Source organism: Cheilinus undulatus, linkage group 7 (assembly GCF_018320785.1).
Source record: "Cheilinus undulatus linkage group 7, ASM1832078v1, whole genome shotgun sequence".
NCBI classification, from domain to species: domain Eukaryota; kingdom Metazoa; phylum Chordata; class Actinopteri; order Labriformes; family Labridae; genus Cheilinus; species Cheilinus undulatus.
Genome location: NC_054871.1, coordinates 39,745,822 through 39,766,770, shown reverse-complemented (window position 1 = coordinate 39,766,770; position 20,949 = coordinate 39,745,822). Strand labels below are relative to the sequence as shown.

The 20,949-nt window shown below is 39.4% G+C and overlaps 1 protein-coding gene across 21 annotated transcripts in view; it reads right to left on the bottom strand.

Moving 5' to 3' along the window:
- The window catches only part of kif1aa (kinesin family member 1Aa), an 87,360-nt gene that overhangs the window by 4,664 nt on the left and 61,747 nt on the right, over positions 1-20,949 (bottom strand). For 8 of the 21 annotated variants that reach the window (XM_041791282.1, XM_041791283.1, XM_041791284.1 and 5 more), the window contains 16 exons: positions 20,661-20,823; positions 20,486-20,576; positions 20,276-20,394; positions 20,133-20,188; positions 16,571-16,679; positions 15,529-15,595; positions 13,882-14,177; positions 4,770-4,884; positions 4,524-4,657; positions 4,382-4,443; positions 4,160-4,305; positions 3,332-3,520; positions 3,075-3,146; positions 2,856-2,977; positions 1,975-2,118; positions 1,678-1,870 (listed from right to left, as the gene is read on the bottom strand). In XM_041791282.1, coding sequence (XP_041647216.1) covers positions 1,678-1,870; positions 1,975-2,118; positions 2,856-2,977; positions 3,075-3,146; positions 3,332-3,520; positions 4,160-4,305; positions 4,382-4,443; positions 4,524-4,657; positions 4,770-4,884; positions 13,882-14,177; positions 15,529-15,595; positions 16,571-16,679; positions 20,133-20,188; positions 20,276-20,394; positions 20,486-20,576; positions 20,661-20,823 — 2,078 coding nt within the window. Of the gene's footprint in view, positions 1-1,677; positions 1,871-1,974; positions 2,119-2,855; positions 2,978-3,074; positions 3,147-3,331; positions 3,521-4,159; positions 4,306-4,381; positions 4,444-4,523; positions 4,658-4,769; positions 4,885-6,572; positions 6,597-10,884; positions 10,912-13,881; positions 14,178-15,528; positions 15,596-16,570; positions 16,680-20,132; positions 20,189-20,275; positions 20,395-20,485; positions 20,577-20,660; positions 20,824-20,949 lie in introns of all 21 variants that reach the window. The other 13 variants (XM_041791286.1, XM_041791294.1, XM_041791291.1 and 10 more) reach the window with 3 other exon arrangements.

Below are 20,949 nucleotides of genomic sequence, written 5' to 3'. Positions count from 1 at the left end.
GTAGTTGTTTTTCGACTCCAGCAGGAATCTCTAAAAATCAGCCTGCAGCTCCAATCACTGCAGTTAAAAACTTCAGACCAGGCCAGAAATCTTGGTGGTGTCATGAATTTTAAAAAACACATATAAACAATTACAAAGTCAGCTTATTATCACCTCAAGAATATTTCTAGATTTAAATACATAAAAATAAAATAAATATTAAACAACTAATGTCGCAGCAGGACCTTGAAAAACTTGTCCATGCATTTATCTTTAGTCAAGTTGGCTACTGTAGCAGTATCTTTACTGGTCTGCCTTAAAAGTAAATCAGGCAGCTGCAGCTGATTCAAAATGCTGTTGCTCGAGTCCTCTCTAAGACCAAGAGAGTGGACCATATCACTCCTGTTCTGAGGTCTCTACACTGGCTCCCTATCTCTCAGAGAATAGAGTTCAAGATACTTCTGTTAGCTTATGAAGCACTGAATGGTTTAGGCCCAAAAGGCTCAAGTTTTCTTGGGGGGGCTCAAAGGAAAAAAGGCTGGGAACCACTGATCTAGATGATGAATAAAACTCACAACACAATCCAGGTTTGAGAACATTTGATTTGATGTGTATTTTAGCTTTACAGTTTGGCACACTTCCCATCTGTTAGTGCAAGGGGTGTCAAACTCAATCACAGCAGGGGCCAGATTCTGGACTCAGGTCTAACCTGAGGGCCTAACAGCACCATCTTTTTAACCATAAACTGTCAACGTTGTTTCACCGGTAATAAAATATGAAAAAAAAAAGTAGCACTGATGATAAACGATTTTGACATTTAAAAAGTTAAAAAGATAAGTTTAAAGGCTCACAGTCTGAGAAAAGTAAATTTGTTAGTTCAAAAAGGTCGAGACATAAAATTGAAAAATAATGTTTTTTTAATGGCAAATCTATTAGAAGGTAAAAATCATGAGTTTAAAAGATCAAAATATGAAATAAAATCTGTAATCATGAAATAAAAAGTCAAAATATGGTTCAAAATTTTACATTGTGAGTCTAAAAGGTCAAACTATTGGATTATGAAGTGAAAGTTTGGAGTTGAAAATATGAGGTAAAATACAAAGTAAATGGTTAAAATGGTCAACATACCACTCAAAAATTACAATTATGAATCTTAAAGCTCAAAATGTTATATGAGAAGTCAAAACCATGAGCCGAAATGCTCAAAGCAGGAAATTAAAATTCAAAATCCTAAGTCTGAGTCCTAATTGTGAGATGCTAAATTGAAAATGTGAAATTAAAACACAAATTAATTTCTTTTCCCACATTTCTGACTTCTTATCTAAATATTTTTACTCCTTTTTCAGATTTTATGACTTAACAAGATTATCTTAAATCATCAAGGATAAGTTTACAATTTTACACTTCAGGACATCTGCAGACCTCATACTGATGGCCCGTTTAAACAGAAATATGAGATCATCTTGTGGACCGGATTTAACTGTTCCACGGGCTGGATATGGCCCCCGGGCCTTGAGTTTGACACCTGTGTGTTAATGTGACAGTGGTCAGGTTTATGACTCATACTGTGGCGTGTCAGCAGTGTTAGTGCTAGATATTCTGGCTTCATTCTGAGGCAGCTGTTTTTATGTCCATCTCAATATACATACACCCACCTGTTAGTATAAAGAGGGAATTTGGAGATATTTGATCACTTACCTTCAGCATAGCCTGCTGGTCCTCACTGTACTCCACCTGTGCAGAGGAGAGGTTGAGGATGGCTCGCTCCACAGTGTCTCTCTCCGTGTTGTAGATGTAGACGTATGGCCGCCGCACGACTACATAGCGCTTCACCCACCCGTTTGTGTGAGGCTCCAAGAAATGTATGTAACCTTTCTTTGACACAATGGGACTGCAAGATAAAAGATAAAATATCATCATGCTTGCCTTCCAATAGAAAAACAGATGTATTTATATAGGTAACAGATGTATTTTAGTCTGCTGTGGCAGGCTCACCTGACTCTAATCTCCTGAATATCTGGGACAAATCTGCGGATCCGAGGTTTAGCTTCAGAGGCTCCATTGACAGATTTCTTTGCCTCTGTGTCTTGCTGTTTGTCAGGGGTGGGGCTGACTGCACGAGAGCGAGGCGCTGGAGGTCTGAAGGAAAGAAGCAAAAGATTTAGGTAACAAAGCATCCTGCATGGGACACAATCTGTATCTCCTTCTCCAATGGGAAGTCATTTGGATTTATGCTTTACAAACAGAACATCCGAAAGGGCTGAATAAACAGTTATTATTGGGATATTTATTGGTGCCGATTATATATTTTTGTGCATTCATTTTCCTCCATATCAAGGTGTTTACACTAGGTCATTCTCTTCTGATGTATATCTTGTAAGGGCCAAACATTTGGGTGTGTTTTCTGTATTATGTGCAATTTTGACTCATAACTTTTTATTGCATATTTTTGTAGCATCAAGCTGCAATGCACACAACCCTCTTCCTTAATTGCATTTCATAAGGGCAGTGTAGTTATATATGCAGCATACCATTCTTCTTTCCAGGCCATTATTATCACATTAATACATGCCTTAAACATATCCTACATTGCTTTAGAGTGTAACTTTGAAAATAAACCTCAAGATGTATTAGAGAAGTCTTGGTTTTGGGATTGAACAAATTCAAAATTAATATAATCACTGAGTTAATAAGTAGTCAAAGAACATCTGGTGGTAATTAAATACAACTGTAGTTCTTTCTGCAGCAAGAAGACCCTCCTGCTAGCCATTACGAAAAATAAGGCACTTTGCATATTTGGCTTTGCATTTAAAACTGTGGATCTAAGCCATGTTGCATAGATAGCAATAAACAAACAGCTGTATCTTAGGACTGACCTGAGTTCAGTGTTGCTGTAGCAACCATCAACCAGTGAAGGACATGTTGTGGAGGGGATGATTGTGTTGAGAGCAGAGACTGAAGGGGAGTCTCTTAGTGTTGTGACGGACATCTCTGATATCTGTAAGGCATAGACATGTGTAGATACAGAGCCTTATTAAACTATAAGGAACCACACAGCAAATGTTCATCTGTAGATCTGAATATTTGAGCACTACCTTGCTTTCACTGGCGCTGACACACACGTGACTGTATTCTCGATTGAAGGAGTGAGTAAGCAGCCGTAAACACTGTGCATTAAAGGACACAAGATTAGACAAATGAGACATGTTATGTGAATTGTTATGTTATGTTATGTTAGTTCTACATTTCAACTAAACACACTTGACCTGACACTCAGAACGAATGTAACTCTAGACTAAAGTCAAGACCGTAATCATTGAACTCCAGTATTCAGTGAACAAACGTGGCTAACCTTGGCTGCAAGCTCCCTCTGCCTCTCAGTGGTGATTTCATTGCAGGAGCTAGCCTCGGGGTCGACCTCAGGGGGCTGAGGAAAATCGCTCATCTCTTCAGTAACACAAGTCAGAAGCGCCTCCTGGCCCATGAGTAGGGTTGACTCTAGTTTCTCCCTCAGCAGGAGATAATGTTTGGTCTTTTCCACCTGAGAAAAAATGGGATAATGAATAAAACTGACAAAGACAATGTCAGAAAAAGCTGCTTAAATGTAGAGAAAGTTGTTTCTGGAAATAGTAAGGAAAACAGTTCATTAGACTTTACAGCCTGACTGGAGCCAAAAGCCCAGTGAAGGTGTTGCTTACAAAACTGAATATATATTTAAACTAGACAGTATTTTGTTCTGTTAAAAAAAAAGCAAGGTCTGCCTTGAGTGGAGATCCCAGACTGCTTTTGCAGTCTACCTTTTTGCTTTTAAAGTCATCAAAGCATTAAAAATCTTCCAACAAATCTGAAACTTTGCATCGACTTCCGAATTTTCTCTCGAGAAGTCAAAAAGTTAGTTTAAGGAATCAGTCCTATGAGCATGAATCTTACATCTAAACAACTGTTTTACAACTCTGACAAATATTTTATCCTATTTTAACCAATTAGTGTGCCTTTCAGTGCACAGAATGTGCACTGCAAAGATTACCACAGGGAATATGTGGACGAGTATGAATTTAGTGCTGGCATCAAGTCAAAAACAGCAAGTCCTCTTTGCTGTCCAGGTTTGTGTGTCGTCATCTGCTAAAGGTCTATAGTTGTTATAAAAGCTAGCTTCTGCTACAAAAGAGGAGTCTCTTACATCTTGCAGTAGGCTGAGTTTCTCCAGCTCCCACTGGTGGTCCAAAATGAGGCTGTCACTGCGGGGCCTCCACCCGGCCAGGTTTTCCTCCCCACGGACGTAGGCCACTGAGGTGTCCAGCACCCGCCTGCGTCTTCTCTGCATACCTGGTATGGGCAGATTAAGAATTAGAAATGCTGCAGCTGTGAGCTTAACGGTGCTTAACATCAGCTGTATTCTTACCTGGGCTTCCTGCATCTGCCAGGTTACATAGGCTGACCTCATAAACTCCAGTTACACGGTTTCTAGGGGAAAAAGGACTTCGTTAACAGAAAGAATATGTGAGCAATTTGATGTATTTCATAGTGTGTTGTTTTGAACTTACCCATCTGCTGCTCTAAGGCTTCCAGTACCAAAAAGGTTGCGGATTGAACGGGAGGCTGAGAGCTTTGCGTCTCGAGAATAAAACACCATGCAGATATCTTTGGTTATGACTGCAGGCTGGGTGCAGTTCTCCATCTGCAAAAGATAAACGAGACAGGAAATTTATCCTATTGAGAAACTAAGACATTTCGTATACTGTAAGTGTTATTTGAGTCTCTCATTAATGCAAGTCCTGCTCTGTGTGTACCTCCAAGTAGGCAGAGAGTGTCATGTAGATCTTCTCTCCATATGGAGTGACTCGGTTTAGGAGCAGGGAGTTGTGCATTGAGCTATCCCAGGCAGCCTCGAAGCGATAGAAAGTCCTAAAGTTATCAGTGTCAGAAGAAACCAAGAAAATAATCAGTGGTCAAAATCTAAGTCTTTATTTGTAAACACTGTCAGCAGCTAGAGCTAATTAGATAGCTAATTGTATTGTTACAAATACTATCAAACTAACAGTGATGTCATTTTGGCATTTCATTAAACTTGGTTTTCTATCCTTTATTGTTTAAAAAGGTGGCAAAAATTCTCATTTAAGGTTTTAGTAACTGAAAACTTCAGGGCAAATTCAGCTGATCAAAGTCAGAGCTTGGATTGTGTGAAACATTACAAAAAAGTTCAGTGTTTTTAAAACCATTTTTTTTGGTAAAAAATAGATTTTTTTAAAAGAACAGAAACACTTTAAGTATCACTCATTTTAAACCAAGGGTCTCCAACCTGTCTTTATTTGAGAGCTACTTTGAAAAAATTAAGGTGGTAAGGAGCTTGAAGATCTTGGCCACTTCAGTCTTTTCTTCTTTCACCATCCCACCTTCAGTATCTTACAGGCAACGTGTTGGAGACCCATTTAAACTAATCAGACTTCATTTGAAAAAGTCATTTTTATCCTTCAGACAAGATTTTTCACTATTCTACTGGGGCCTGTTTCAAGAAGGATGTTCAACAAACTCTGAGTTTTTGGTTTCAGAAGAGCTGATCTGAGTTAAGGCACTCAATTCTGAAAGTGTCCCTCAGAGATCAGCATGTGCACCATGACCATTAAAAACCTAACCCTTATCCTAATTCCTCACAATACTGTGGGAATTCTTTGGTAATTATGTGGAATTTTACCCTAACCCTCTAACTCTATGATACCTAACCCTTGTTATATTGTGGCAATACTCTGGTCATAAGGTGGCACTTTACCCTAACCCTCATAATATTCTAGCAATTCTCTAGTAATAGGTGTTACTGTAACCCTCTAACCCTAATTCCTTTTATTATTCCTAATATTGTGGCAGCTCTCTGGCAGTAAGGTAGTATTTTACTCTTCTCCTTTAACCCCTAACCCTTGTAATACTGTTGCAATTCTCTGCTAATTAGGTGGTATTTTACCCTGAACCTGAGGGAGGGGACAGAGAGAAACATAGGGTTAATTTAAGAAAACCTGCTCCTGACCAGGATGAGTTCACAGACTCAGAAACAGCAGCGACTGACTCAGACTTTAAGTTTCCTCTCCCTGAGAAACAGACTTGACTCAGCCCTCATTCTTGGGTTTGATTTTCCTCTTTCTCTTTAACAAAAAATCTCAAAGTTTCTCTCAGTTCAGGGTTAAAAGACTCAAGGTTTGCACTAAACCTACTTTATGATTTGGGCCCATGCCATTTGAGTCATTTGGACCAAAATAAATGCCCTAAGTTGATTCAATCCAAATTAACTGTCTGCAAAATATGTCCTATGTTGATTTATAAAGCTCTAAAAATATTTAAAACACTAAGATCTATAACAAACAAGCCAGTAGTTTAAAAGTGTGATTGTACACAGTTCAAACATTGTATTAAGAATGGAAGTACATTTCATTATCTCAGTTCAACAAAAGTGTACATTGAATATTTTTGCATGCAACAGAATGACTGTGTTGATGCACCTCTTTGCATATAACACTTCAGAAGAGTGGAGATGACTTTAAGGATAGAAAAATGAAGAAAGTGATGAGAGAACCAGATGAAAGAGGGACAGGACAGAAAAATACCTATAGTCACGTCCCAAGGAAACTCTGTGAGGAAGAAGAAACCATCAAAGGAATAGACAGTGAGAGTCAGGAAGTACGCTGTGGCTGGGATGGTGTTTGTTCACACTGTTATCGCTTTAAGTAAACAGCACACTCAAAACTAGGACTGCTAAATGACCTGAGGGACGTTTGGACCAATTCTGTGCATCCTGTTCTACCAGTAAGAACGTTAAAATAACAGCAAACAGACAATCCTCAAGCAGGAAACTTTGGATTCTGTAAGGGCTGTAATTTACTCCATACATTAACGTATCTGACAAGAAATAATCACTCACTGAAATCTGTTACTTTTTTGGCTTGCATCCTGGAAAAGCTTTGAATAAAATAATAAAAATCCAAGCAAGCATTGCACAGGGAGATCAATGTTTCTGTAGCCTTGACAACAGGCTGGGCTCACTCGCCTTGGACTGAGGTGACCTTGTGGGAAAGTGAACCCAGCAGAAAGCAAACTCATCATCAAAATCACCTACAGCAGCAGATACAGGAGTTAATGTAGAGGTGTCCTGCTTTCAAAGTAACTTGCAAGTGAATTAGCACACATTCACTAGTTCATACTCTCTCCTCTCTAGAAAAAACGTTTGCTAACACCACAAGGAAGCAAGTCTCTCCTCGCACTGCACCAACATGTGCTTCTCTGTGCTTTACTGCCTCCTAAAAGTGCCGCAGCCAGGATTGAAGTCATGCTGCTGGCTTGACATGTGAGGAGCCGTTTGTTTCTGGTGTTTGGCAGAGTTTCACCGAGGGTACAAGTGAGATTTAAAAAATATTCACAACATCGCAGCAATTTTGGGCAAAGTGCTACTGCTGAGGTAATGGTTCACTGGATTACATTTTAATAGCTGTATTTGAATCCCATGCCAGCGCGGGTACTGTAAATGATGTGATCCATATTACAGCTCTTGAGTAATCATGTTCCTGTTAATATTTCTGTGGCTGTGATGGGAAGTACTTTCTGCCTCTTGGGATTAGGGGCAACAAACACAATCATATCCATGGATTCAAAATACTGCTTCACTAAAACACACTGCAAAAACTCAAATCTTAGCAAGATATGTGTGCAATTTCTAGTAAAGTATCTCATAAAAACACCCACATTGACCTGATATGTCCAGATAAACCTCATATTTGTAGATATAAATAGAAAAAATAAGGCTTGAAATGCATGTGCCAAGTAAAATCAGTCACCATAGTAGTCATTTAGACCTTGCATTAATAGATTAATATCTGTTTTGGGCTTTTGGATAACAAGTGGTGATGCTTAATACTTGGTGTGGGCATGCCTCAATGGTTACCAAAGACAATACTCGTATATGCTGAGATTTAAGTTTGAACATTCAATAAATGCATAAATCACAACTGTTTTCTAGTACTTATTTGCACATCACATCACATTGATTTTAGGGCTCTTGCTGGTTTGTTTAAAACTGTCCTTGGTATTGATTTTTTCTTCTGAGTCTTACATTATTCTAAAGAATATCATGTATAGACTGGTAAATGGATGGTAAAAAAGACCATGAGTATTAACTAGTCCCATTCATATGCATCCATACACTTTTACAGACCACTGACGCTCCAGTGGGAGCAACGTAGGGTTAAGTGTTTTGCCCAAGGACACATCAACATGTGACTGAAGAAGCTTCTCTGGTTGATCTGAGCTCCAGCTGCCTCTTGTATAAGCTGTCTGTCTATCATTTCTTCTTCACAGTCCTAGAGGAACCAATTTTGATCTCACTGTGCATATATATCACTAACATACGAAAAAAACTTGAATCTACAAGAGATCTAATTCACAGTGCGACAACTCAAACCTTTTTGTTTTCTTATCTTGATATTAAAGCTTTGAAAGCAATTGCTTAAAAAAATTATGCACTGTCTTCCCCACAAAAATGGCTGACTACTACCCTCTTCTGGCGGGCAAAACTTACTTCTCATGATTGAGTTCAAGAACTGCAAATCAATCATGTTGTTAAAGAGTCTGCTGCAATTTAACATAAATTTGCATTTAAATGATTGAAGCTCATTTTCATGAAAATTTGCACCATACAGTGCCCATTAAAAGTATTCACCCCCCTGGATGTTTTACCCTTTTATTTATTTGATAAATCAACCATTGTCACTATAATTTGCTTTTTTGAAAAAGAAATATAACAAAAAATCTCTTCAATGTCAAAGTGAAAAGTGATTTCTACAAAGTCTTCAAAGTGACTGATTTAATTCAGCAGAGGTCCACACAATTGGTGCTAGTAAAAAGACACCTGTGATTGGAAGGTCTGGTGACTGGTTAATCAGAAGTCCTGGCTACTATTACACCATGAAGACAAAAGAACACTCCAAGCAACATAGAGCAAAGGTTATTGAAAAGTATAAGTCAGGGGATGGATAAATTCCAAGGCACTGAATATTGCACTGAGTCCAGTTAAATCCATCGTGAAGAAAAGAAGGAATATGGCACGTGTAAATCTGCCTATATCAGGCTGTCCTCACAAACTAAGTGACCGTGCAAAAAGGAGACTAGTGAGAGAGGCCACCAAGACACCTATGACTACTCTCAAGGAGTTACAGCAGCTGAGGTGGGAGAGACTGCATACAACAACTGTTGCCTGGGTTCCTTGCCAATCAAAGCTTTATGGGAGAGTTGCAAGGAGTAAGCCACTGTTGAAGAGAACTTAACTGAAATCTGGACTAGAGTTTGCCAAAAGGCATGTGGGAGACTTCATGGTCAAGAGAAGAAAGTTGTTTGGTCTGATGAGACCAAAATAGAGCTTTTTGACCATCAGAGAAGACATCAAACACTGCACATCACCACAAACACAACATTCCCACTGTGAAGCACAGTGGTGGCAGCGTCATGCCGTGGGGATGCTGCTCAGAGCTGGCCCTGGAAGGCTTGTAAAGGTAAAGGATAAAATGAATGGTGCCAAAATACAGGGAAAACCCTGGAGGACAACCTTATTCAGAGAACTACGGCTTGGGAGAAGATTTATGTTCCAGCAAGACAATAATCTGAAGCATACAACAAAAGCTACACAGAAATGGTTTGAAGACAACAAGGTGAATGTTCTGAAGTGGCCGAGTCAAAGCCCAGACCTCAATCCAATACAGAATTTATGGCTGGACTTGAAAAGAGTTGTTCACACCTGATCCCTGTGCAACCTGAAAGAGCTTGAGCAGTTTCGCAAAGAAGAAAGGAGTAAAATTGCAGCTTCCAGATGTACAATCCTGACTGGGACCTATCAACACAACCTCAGTGCTGTGATTGCAGCAAAAGGTGAATCTTCTAAATATTGTCATGAAGAGGGTGAAAGTTTATGTGTCACTTATTTTACATAACATCTTTTTTTTTTTTTTTTTTTTTAACAAATTGACATTACTTTGTAGAAATCTGTTTTCACTTTGACATTTAAAGATTTTTTTAGTTAGTTTTTATGTAAAAAATAAATAAATAAAAAAAATCCATACTGACCATTGCTGATTTATAAAATCAACAAAAGGGTAAAACATTGAATATTTTCCATAGGCCCTGTATAAAATGTATACTGTTCATTTTAGGCACAAGTTATAAGTACTGGGAGATCAGCAGCTGCTGGTCTCCCTTCAGGTACGCTCTGCCACTTTGAATGTTTCCCTTTCTACAGTGTTTAGACTTGTACTTCAATCTTTTAGTTCTTAAAGATCTCACGAAGCCTCATGTCCTAGAGAAACAAAATTTAATTTCACTGTTTACTTTTACTTTTACTTTTTTTTTTTTAAAAAAGAAGGACAAAATTAAAGGCATAACAACTAAGAGACACTTTTTAAAACCATCAGCAGAAATCAGAATGTCTTATTTCAGTCCAAAAAGACAAAACAGGGCTGTACCATTTTTATATCAGCCTTAAATATAGTTCCTGTAGTAGCTGCTGTTGTGGACACAGTGTGATACTGGCCCAACGACACCTCCAACAGAGACACAGTCAAGGACAGTCGACGTGAAGCGAAGCGAGCCATGCAGAACGCTGTCCATCATGAACCTCAGCCAGATAACAGCTCAAACACAAACCCAGCGCAGGGAGAGAACCGGGGACATGCAGAACCGCATCCCTCACTTCACATGAGGGGGAGGAAAACAAAGAGGCAGAGATGGATGGCTGACAGTGATGGCAGAGTGGGAGAGAAAGGAAACAAATTCAGTGTAGTCGGAGTAGAAATGAAGAATGAGTGTAGAGGGCGTTAGAAGGATGAAAGAAGTGACTGTGTAACTCAAGAGCGTGAGAAGAGAGGCAAAATAATATACCTAGGCATGTCCGAATCAAGAAACTGTCTGCAAAAGCAAAAAACAACATTCAGTTAGTGGACAGGGGGAGAAAAATGTTAGCATCCATTTATACTTCATCGTTAGTCTCTGCAAGACTGAGCAGAAACCACACTGGACCGCAGCCTGACCCTGTGCTGAGCCTGAAAACGACATTTTTGGCCTTCTAGGCCACAGAAGAACAAACATTAAGGGCTTAAAATCCCAGGGGAGCAGCATCGTGGTCAACAAAAGGCTGGCCTAGCATTGCCTCTGGACAGTGCTGCATGGAGCGTTTGGTTGGTTTAAGTTGAAAGTCAGTAAACTCAAGATCCAGTCAGGATGTTTCTGGTTAGGATAAGTGTTTTGCAAAAGTTTAGGGAAGCAGAAGGATTAGAGCGGTGAGCCATCACACAATCAGAAGTAAAAATGCATTACAGTTGACTTAAATTATATGCTGGTGACAAAATGTTTGATCAGTGGAAATTGATACAAGATCTGCATTTCATACTCTATAATGCATAGTGTATCTACACTTAGGACCTACTGCGCGCTGCCATTTAAGGGAATTTTTGCATCATAAAGAAGAGACATTAACGAGAACTAGAAAGTGAAAAAAACTGAACTAATAAGGAGAATATTAAACATGTATTCATGTAGGTTATATTAGTATTTCTTGTGTAAACATGTTGGCTTCATAATATATCAGTGGCGGCTACACCTCATGCTCTCGTTATGAGACCTGGAGTCTTAAAGATCCACGCTGCCCTCTATTGACTGGCTGCTAAACTACACCAAACATTACATAGCAGAATTTAAGCATATTGTTTAGGGGAGCCATTACCATATTACCACTGTTTTATCTAAAGGAGGACAAACACCTTTTAAACCCAGAGTAACAAGGTGCTTCTCAGCTACCTCATACATTGTATATACCTCATATCCATCCTATTCCTGCAGGCTCTACTCTACATGGGATTATAGGTGAAACTATATATATATATATATATATATTAAATAAATAAAATCCCTTGAGTATCAAAAGAAGCAACTTAGTACTCAGTACTTCAGGTACACTTTAAATGACTTAAGGTCTTTGCACACTGAGTCCATTATTTTTGGATTCGTTTTTTTTCGGATTCGTAATCCAAATAAACGTCACACACTCAAACGTTGCACACTGAGTCTGTTGCGTTTTTATTTTCCTTTACTGTGCAAATTTGTGGAATGTGGCAAATTGTTTTGTATTCCCAGCCTGTGGCTTTGTTACTTCTTTAAAATCACACTGGATCCATCAGTCCTGACGGGGAGCTTCATACAGCACACGCTCATACGCCATTTGCTGTGCCAAATTGGAGAAAGCAGACGACGCTGATCTGAGTCGTCAATCACCATTTACATCACTTGGACTGATGTGAAAATTCGCAGGAAATCAAACCTGTTCTTAAAGAAATAATGAAGGACGAACGTTTCAGCGTCAGTGTGCAACCATGATTAGAACATGAGATTTTCTTTTTTAATGTGTGAAAAAACAGACTGAGTGTAAAACTGCTACCGCTTTACTATTCACACTAAGTATATTTTAACCACAGTAACTGTACTTTTACTTGAGTACAATAGCCTGGTACCTCTGCCAAGCACATTTCAGTGTATATCATAACATTTTTGTGTTGCTAATATTCAGTTGCAAATTTCTGTCAAGGCTTATCACAGATAAACTTCATGTTCTGCTCAACTGTCCATCTGCTTTTAAGGATTGTGTGAACAATAATTTCCTTTAGATTATTATTGATAAAATAGAGTTCCTTATTATAATCTCAGACAGCCTGTTAGCCTCTTATCATGGCTGTTTGAAAGAAGGCATAAGGTGGATAACTTAACATATTTTGTCTCATGTTGATTTTTATCAACTGAAGAAAACAATTCTGTTTTCACATTTGCAGTCTCCTTAATGTAACATTTTCCTCTTGATGCAAGTTCAATTCAGACTTGACTTTTTATTATACAGCACATTCAAAAAACATCTTTTTTCAAAAATAGGGCATTATTTACAAGATTTACAGAAAAATGAAAACTGTAATCTACAGTCTTATGTATCAAAAATTAATCTTTAATCATTCATTATGGTGGTGATGAAATGTTTTATGTCATAATGTTACAGATATAAAGACTTCAAATACATTTATATATGTAAAGGTTTGCTAATGGCTCTACTTGAAGTGACTTATGATACTGAATAAGTTAGAAAGACATGCATTTAAATGAAGTATTCAAGGGCTAAAGTATTCATTAATGGAGTCTTCTCTGTTTAGGAGTGAGATACTGCACGCTATAATGAGAAGGCTGGTAAAATGACTGTATCGTTCAGTATAACTGAGGGTCAGTGTTGGGGTAAGTTGGTCTAATAATGGCAGAGAGATGAGGCAGGTTACAGGTGGGGTGATAAACAAGGTGAAATGCAACATATAGGTGTAATGACGACAATCAAACAACAAAAAAGCACATATCGCCACCAAGGAGGGTCGTACAGCCAGCATGGACAAGTGAATTCATTCAGTGACTGATCATATATCATATTAAAAAGAAAAAAGAAAATTCTTAGGATTCACTTTGCTTATAGTCACTCTGAACCCTTATTTGTGCCCATCACTGGAAAGAAGAAGTTATGTTTCTTGCAGTCGTAATAGTAGCATTCAAACTCAAAATAGCTCTGTAAAGTTTCTTACAACATTAAAGTTGTGTTTTTTTCTGCCATGCTTTTTTTTTTCTCAACATGTGCAGTTGCTTTATCATGCCATGCATGTGCTGCTGTGCCGTGTTTAAGTGCAGGGCCTGCCATAAAAGCATAGTGAGCGTCCTTGGATACGAACATCAGAACAGTAGTTGGTCTGAAACTCAGCCAGAGCTGCCACACGAACCAACATTTCTGTAAGCGACAGACTTTTCTAACAGTGAATCTGCATCATACCAGAGGGATTAGATATCTATGTCAATACATACCGGTCATCCTGCATGGGCCTGACATACCCAGCAGCCAGGATGTTGAGGGAGAGAATATTGGGGTCAATGATGGTCTCATCTGCTTCTGGGGTGTTTCGGAGACGTCCTAAGAGGCCGTGAAATGCCACATTTAGAACAGCTTGTACACAAGGAGCTATCACTACAGATGCTGTGCTAAATTTAGGATATGAAAGCCTAAAGGCAAACTTACCCACAACAAGCTCACGGATGTCCCTCCACTCTATGTCGCCTCCTGACTCATGTACAATGGTGACAGTGATTCTTCTCTGGAGGCCCTGTGGTTGAGAAAAAATAAGGAAAGATATGTGTCTATCTTCCATTTATCTTACTTATATAATTGGCAGCATGTCTGTCTGTGTCTGCCTTGATTTGCACGCCTCTGTCTGCGAGAGTTGATGAAAGTGCGCTGCAGTTTCTATGACACATAATCTGTCCAGAGATCAGGAAAAATTCCACCTTTGTACAACTTTAATAAAAAGGATGACAAATGATGTGTAAATAAGGTTTGCAAATATTACTTTGACATTGCTGTTACTAAGCCATAACGAGGAGTTAAATCAGTCTGAGACTCCCAGTTCCTTGTTTCATCCAGGTGTGGCACCATTGCACATGACAAGGATGTACTGTAGTTGTTTTCTTAGAGTTTCCTTTATTCAAATAGGAAACTTAATCAGGATGGTGATTAAGTGAGCAGATCAATATTGCGTTTAATTAAACACACTCTGTTGCTCTGAATATTTAACATAGATTGTGGGGTGTGGGCAGGATTGACACACCTGTTGCAGGTGCAGGCGGGAGTGGATGGCTCACGAGTGCTAATGGTCAGAAATCTAGCAGGAGCAGGACTCAGTTAAGAGTTCAGCACATGGCTCTACTATCAATATATGCCAACCCATCCAACTTTATCTTGGTTTCTTTTAAAGTACATAAAAATTCAACAGCTAACCAATGTTCTCCTTAAGTAAAGCAAAACGACAACACAATACAAGAAAAAAGACAATTTTAAAGACAATAACATATGGAATAAAAATGAAATGAAAATAAATGCAACCACTTCTATAGAGCTAAAAGACATAAAATGTGACATGATTTCCAAAAATGCAGCTTAGATCATGGTTGCTCAAGGCAACTGCACTAGGGACTTGAAGTAACCGTGATGAGAAGTGTGATTTTTAAAGGACACAGAGAAATACTGCATCCAGACTGCTGAAGGACTTTCAAAACTTAGTGAAGAAGTAAACAGGCAAAAAGGGTGCTGATTTAGCTCAGTCGGTAGAGCTGGCACCCCATTTACAGAGGCCAAGTCCTTGACACATTAACTGCTGGTTCGCCACCCCTCTTGGCACTTTGATGCACGTCTGCCAGACTCTTTTTTTCCTTTCTCACATTTTCTGTCTTTCTTTAATCCGGTCTGATAGGATTTCAAAAATAGTGTATACAAAATGACTGAATTGTGGCCACTATGAGTGAAACGTGCTTCTGCTAAAACAACAAGCTTCATGATGCCTTGTGAATATTGGCCTTGCTCACACCAGCATAAAGAATAATGTGTTTGTCAGCTAAGGCAATAATTAAAGACAGTATTAATTTTACAGAATATATTTTCTCATAGTGTGATTGACTTACCTGGTGCAGTAGGAACGTGCCATGACAAGGCATTCCTCCTCTGTGGTCCACCACTGCAGGAATGTAGCTGTGCAATCACAGATAAAGAAAGATTTGACGTTTTAGTCATGTGCCGAATACAGCTGAACACAGCTTAGTATGACATTCAGGTTTATCATATCCTAATGCTCTCTTTTAACAGATCCTGCATAAAAATGTGGACTCTATTCTCAAGGTCTGGATTTTCACGTTCCATTTATGGTAGATTTGATGTCCAAGTAGTTGTGACCAATTATGGATCTAGTACTGTCCCATGGATAATGAGGCCCAGACTTTCCTGGGGTTATTGCTAAAGAGTAGGTGAATTAGGAACTAGACTCAGTTAGGAAAAAGAAATTGTTCCAACTCGTCTTAGAGAATGGATGCAGAAGGGTTTGTGTGGACATCCAAGCAGTGCCAGATCAAATATAAAAAGCTCTCGTGCGATTATGGAAAAATCAAACACCACAATAGCCAGAGTGGCATCCATAGCAAGGATTGGAAACGGTTTGACCTGATGGATGGCATCTACAGAGCGGACACTTTAAGAAGACAGGGAGGTGTACGCTAGAGATAATGATGGAGTCTGTTAATTTATTTTGCTTCATAAGAGTGTTAGCTTTGCTTAACTGAGATTTACCAGAAACTGATGAACAAGTCCTCCTTTAATGGATATCACGAACCATGAAATGACAGTGGTAATTTTGCAGAAATAATAGGAAGATTCAAATTTGAACTGAACATACAGTAGCTTCTTGAATGGCATATTAGTCTGTAAACAATGTATCACTAAAAAAGCAAGTGTTGACAGGAAATCAATTAGGGCTAACCTGCTGGCAACATCCGACTTAGAACATACCATTGCTCCTAAAGGCTTGTGTCATCTTAGGACAACAGCCAATGGGTTCTAATATTGTATCCTTCATAATATGATTTGACAGAAACCTCTACAGACTCATTCCACGCACCAGTTGAGTTGAAATCCAGCACAATATTTGTCAATGTTATAAACTCAGATACTCACTCTCCATTGGCCTCCAGCTCACAGATCTCAAAGAACACCATGAGATCATATTTACAATGGCAGGGTCCTGCCTGCGGGCGGGTCATAGCTGTCAGCTTGGTGGCAGGAACTGGGCAGAAATAAAGAAATGGAAAGTGTAAGACAGGCAGAGGGGTTGGAGAGGGTAGACTACAGTAGACTAACAGCAGGGAGCAGCTCTAACCCTACGGAGGAACAAGAGAGGGGTGAAGAAAGGAAATCAGTGATGCACGTACAGAAAAGGAGCCAATCAGGGGCTCCTTTCCTTCAGCAGACTTACAATCAACTCAGAAGTTTCCCCTAGGGTGTACACAACTAAATAAAATGTTATTATTTGTTTACTTTATTGTCTAACTTTTTTTTATCTGTGGCACAACACTGGATGATTTTAAGGAAAAGCTCAAGGAACAAGAAATTTTAATTATAGTAAAAATGTTTAAAAAAGGTAATTAATAAGGAGTAAAATGCTTGTTTTCTTTGTATTTTTATTTTATATGGAGTTCACGTTTCTTAATCCTTTTTTTTTTTTTTAATCAAAGTTGCTTGTCAGTGGGAGTACCACTTATTTTGTTACCTTTAAACATTTCAATATGTTGTCTATTGTACTGTTGGGAATCTGCCTATTATTTACAACACTGACTCAGTGTTTAGAGTCACACTGGGTTTGCAAATCTAAACTGCCTCATAAGCGGCAGCATCAGAGCACGGCAGGACATTTAGAAGCACAAGTGCTTTTAAAAACTTTTGGGGAAACCAAGTGGATCTATAGCTCAATGCAGGTGTAGAGGCAGGCAAGGCTCCATAATGACGTCATAATATCCATCTCTGACTGGGTGCATGTTTGCTGCTTGTCAACTCAAGCTCACAGCGCCACATCTTTCACACAGCATATGTGCTGCGTGTCGCCTGCATCTCTCTGCTGTCACAGCCCTGTCTTTCTTCACAGGTTATCATCAGTAAATCTCTCCACAAGTGTCTCGATTCATTGTAGAAATGAGCCAGGAAAATTTTAGAATAAAAGTATTCTCTGATAACACGGAAAGCTTCTCCCCAGAAATGTCAAACTGGGCTTTTATATGTATTCATACTGTATTTACCTTGCCTGTGACATATTCTTTTGGCTGAGTCAGGGTAATCAAGAAAACACAAAAATATATTATACATATAATACCACTGCATACAAAAATACACTATATGGACAAAAGTATTCAGTCACCAACAGGGACCTTAATGACATTGTATTCAAATATGTCTACTTTAATATGGAGTTGCTGCCGTAACAGTCTCCATTCTTCTTGGAAGGCTTTCCACATGATTTTGGAGTATTTTTTGGGGAATTTGTGCCCATTCATTTTGTAGAGCATTTATGAGGTCAGGCACTGATGTTGGACGAGAAGGCCTGGCCCACAATCTCCTTTCCAGTTCATCCCAAAGGTGCTTGATGGGGTTGAGGTCAGAGCTCTGTGTAAGCCAGTCATGTTCTTCCACACCAGACTCCTCAAACCATGTTTATAGTCCTTTCTTTGTGCACTGGGGTTCAGTCATGTTGTAGTGTGAAAGCGCCTTCCCCAAACTGTTCGCATAAAGTTAGAAGCAAAGCATCGTCCAAAATGTCTTGGTATGCTGAAGCAATAAGAACACCCTTCACCGGAGATAAGAGTCCTAGCCCAAATCCTGAAAACAACCCCACACCTTTATCCCTCTTCCACCAAACTTCACATTTGGCACAGGTAACATTCTTCCGGCCTCGCCCAACCCAGACTCGCCCATCTAATGGCCAAACAGAGAAGCAGGATTCGTCACTCCACAAAACACATTTGTACTTCTCAACAGTCCAGTTTCGGTGTGCTTTACACCACTCCATGTTTGGCTTTGGACTTGGAGATGTGAGGCTTGCATGCACCTGCTCGGCCAAGGGAATCCATTCATGATGTTCCTGTCGCGCAGTTTTTGTGTAATGCCAGTGGAAGTTCAGAATTCTTCAGCTATTAAATAAGCAGTGTTCACGACATTAACACACCATGCGCCTTAACAGTCGTTGCTCTGTGATTTTACATGGTCTTCCCCCTTATGGCTGAGGTACTGTTGTTCCTAAACACTTCCACTTTCTAACGATATCATTTACAGTTGACTGTGGAATATCAAGCAGGGATGATATCACAGTACCAGACCTGAAGTCACTGAGCCCTTCAGAATGAGCCATTTTGTTTCACAAATGGAAACTGCTTGGCTGAGTGTTTGATTTTATACACCTGAGGTGATGGGTCTAATTGAAACCCCTGAATTCAATAATCAACAGTAGTGGCCAAATACTTTTGTCCATATAGTGTATCCATTAAAACAAGGTAAATATGACTCCCTTTTTAAAATCATTTTTGGCCAAGAAACGCATGGCGAGCCTTCTACTCTGTAGATTCTACGTGGGTGAGACATGTATCAGATGAACGTATCAGTTGAGTGAGACCCTCCTCATGTGTTGCACTTCAAGGTTTCAGCATCACTATAAATAAGAGGTTATCACGTGAAATAATAACCTACAGCTGTGATGCTATGATGCATCTATCACATGACGCAGTAGGAGAGCACTGAAGGCCCAGCTGTACAATGCTTGGCACTTTAAAAACTATTTCAAACTGATTATTTTCTGCCTTTTTTAAATTTTTTTAACCACTTTAGCATAAGAATTGACATTATGGAGATCATCCCAGTCTTCAATTTTTAAATAGACAGCCTAATGTACTGCACTGTGTGGACAGAATTATCTATCCACTGTCATCCAATTCAAGAAAAGCTCAAAAAGGGAACTGCAAGGAGAATCAACCACGCAGGTCAAAGAAAACACACAGTACACAAGAGAGCCAATCCAACTGAATCCTGGCACCAGAAAGCTCCTTTTTATATCAAATATTATATCCCTAAAAACTATACAACTTCTGAAAATAAGTCACTTTAATATGAGTTATGGTTTTTTTGTGACATTTCAAACCCGTTCCCCTTTATAAAAAGGTCATGTCACACAGTTAATTACAAAACAGAAAGGCCAGAAACTATAAGGACCTCAATTCAATGTTAAGTTATACAAATCCATGGTTGTTGTGAGTGCAACTTAAATCTCTCATAAAAAAGCTAGAGTGAATACACACAGAGTTGAAGTGCTTGATATAAAAAGGCTTTCTGTCCCAGGATTCTCTTGGATCTGGCATCAAAAACCAACCCGGCTTCTGAGCTTTAATAACTGAACAGATAGAGGTGGGTGGAGCTGTCAGCTGAGCTCGCTCGTTTGCTTCCAGTAAGAAGGAAGCAGCCAAGCCTGCAGCAGACAGAGCGTGGCCTGACAACGAGTCCACCAGCGCCCCATTGAACACATCTGGGACCAGGTATCGGATCAGCTCCAGCGATTTCTCCCGCTCCGGCGAGGCGTCGGAGTCAACTGCTCACACCCAACAACATGAAGCTGAGATGACGTGACTTGCAGACAACACAAGCCTTGACAAAGACATTCAGACATAGATATTGTTGTTCATAAAGCAAGAAGTTTTCTAACCTGGTTTGGACAAAGGCATCACTCGGGGGAACTGTCTTCTGCAGGGACGTAGTGGACTGGTTGTGGGAAAATTAAAAGAGCAAAAGTCATTAAAAGAAACAACAAAACACATTTAATCTTTTCCCATCTTCATAGCCTTGTACCTGATGACATCTTTACAAAGTGGAAGGAACGGCTGTTTCTGGTAGTGTCCAAACACCTCAAACACGATGGGTTGAGTCTTAATGTAGTCAACAAAGGATTTAGTAACTTCTACAGCAATCTGCAATGACACAACAACGATAAAGAGGGATGTTAGGAAAATAAACCAAACCAAAACTCATCAAAATAGTGGTCAATCAGATACTCCTTACATTCTGCACATGGTAGAAACCGAGAGGGGGACCTCTGCCGGTGTTTTTTAGAGGCTCAGTGGAGAAAGCCTCATCATGACGGTGGATAAAACTGAAATCAAACCAAAACATTTAAATGTTACACCTTGAAGAACATGACTTATATAAGAAGATATAAGATGTAAAATCTGCTCACTTGAACTGGCAGAAGATGTCGGCATATTCTGCAGAGATGCTGGAGGCCTGCAGGACAGTCACCCTAAAGGTGAAAATATTCCCAATCTTCAGATGCTCCAGAGCTGCTTCAGATGCACCCTCTAGAGCGGCTTTTAGAGGATTCTCAGGCTCGTCTGCGCCGGCTGTGAATGGTTCAAAATAAAAATCAGATATGATTAGAGTTCAGCTAGTTTTAAGTACTCTGAGTTTCTGTTACTGAGGTTTTATCAGAACTCAGGGTACTGACTTGGGCTTAACAGATCTGAATA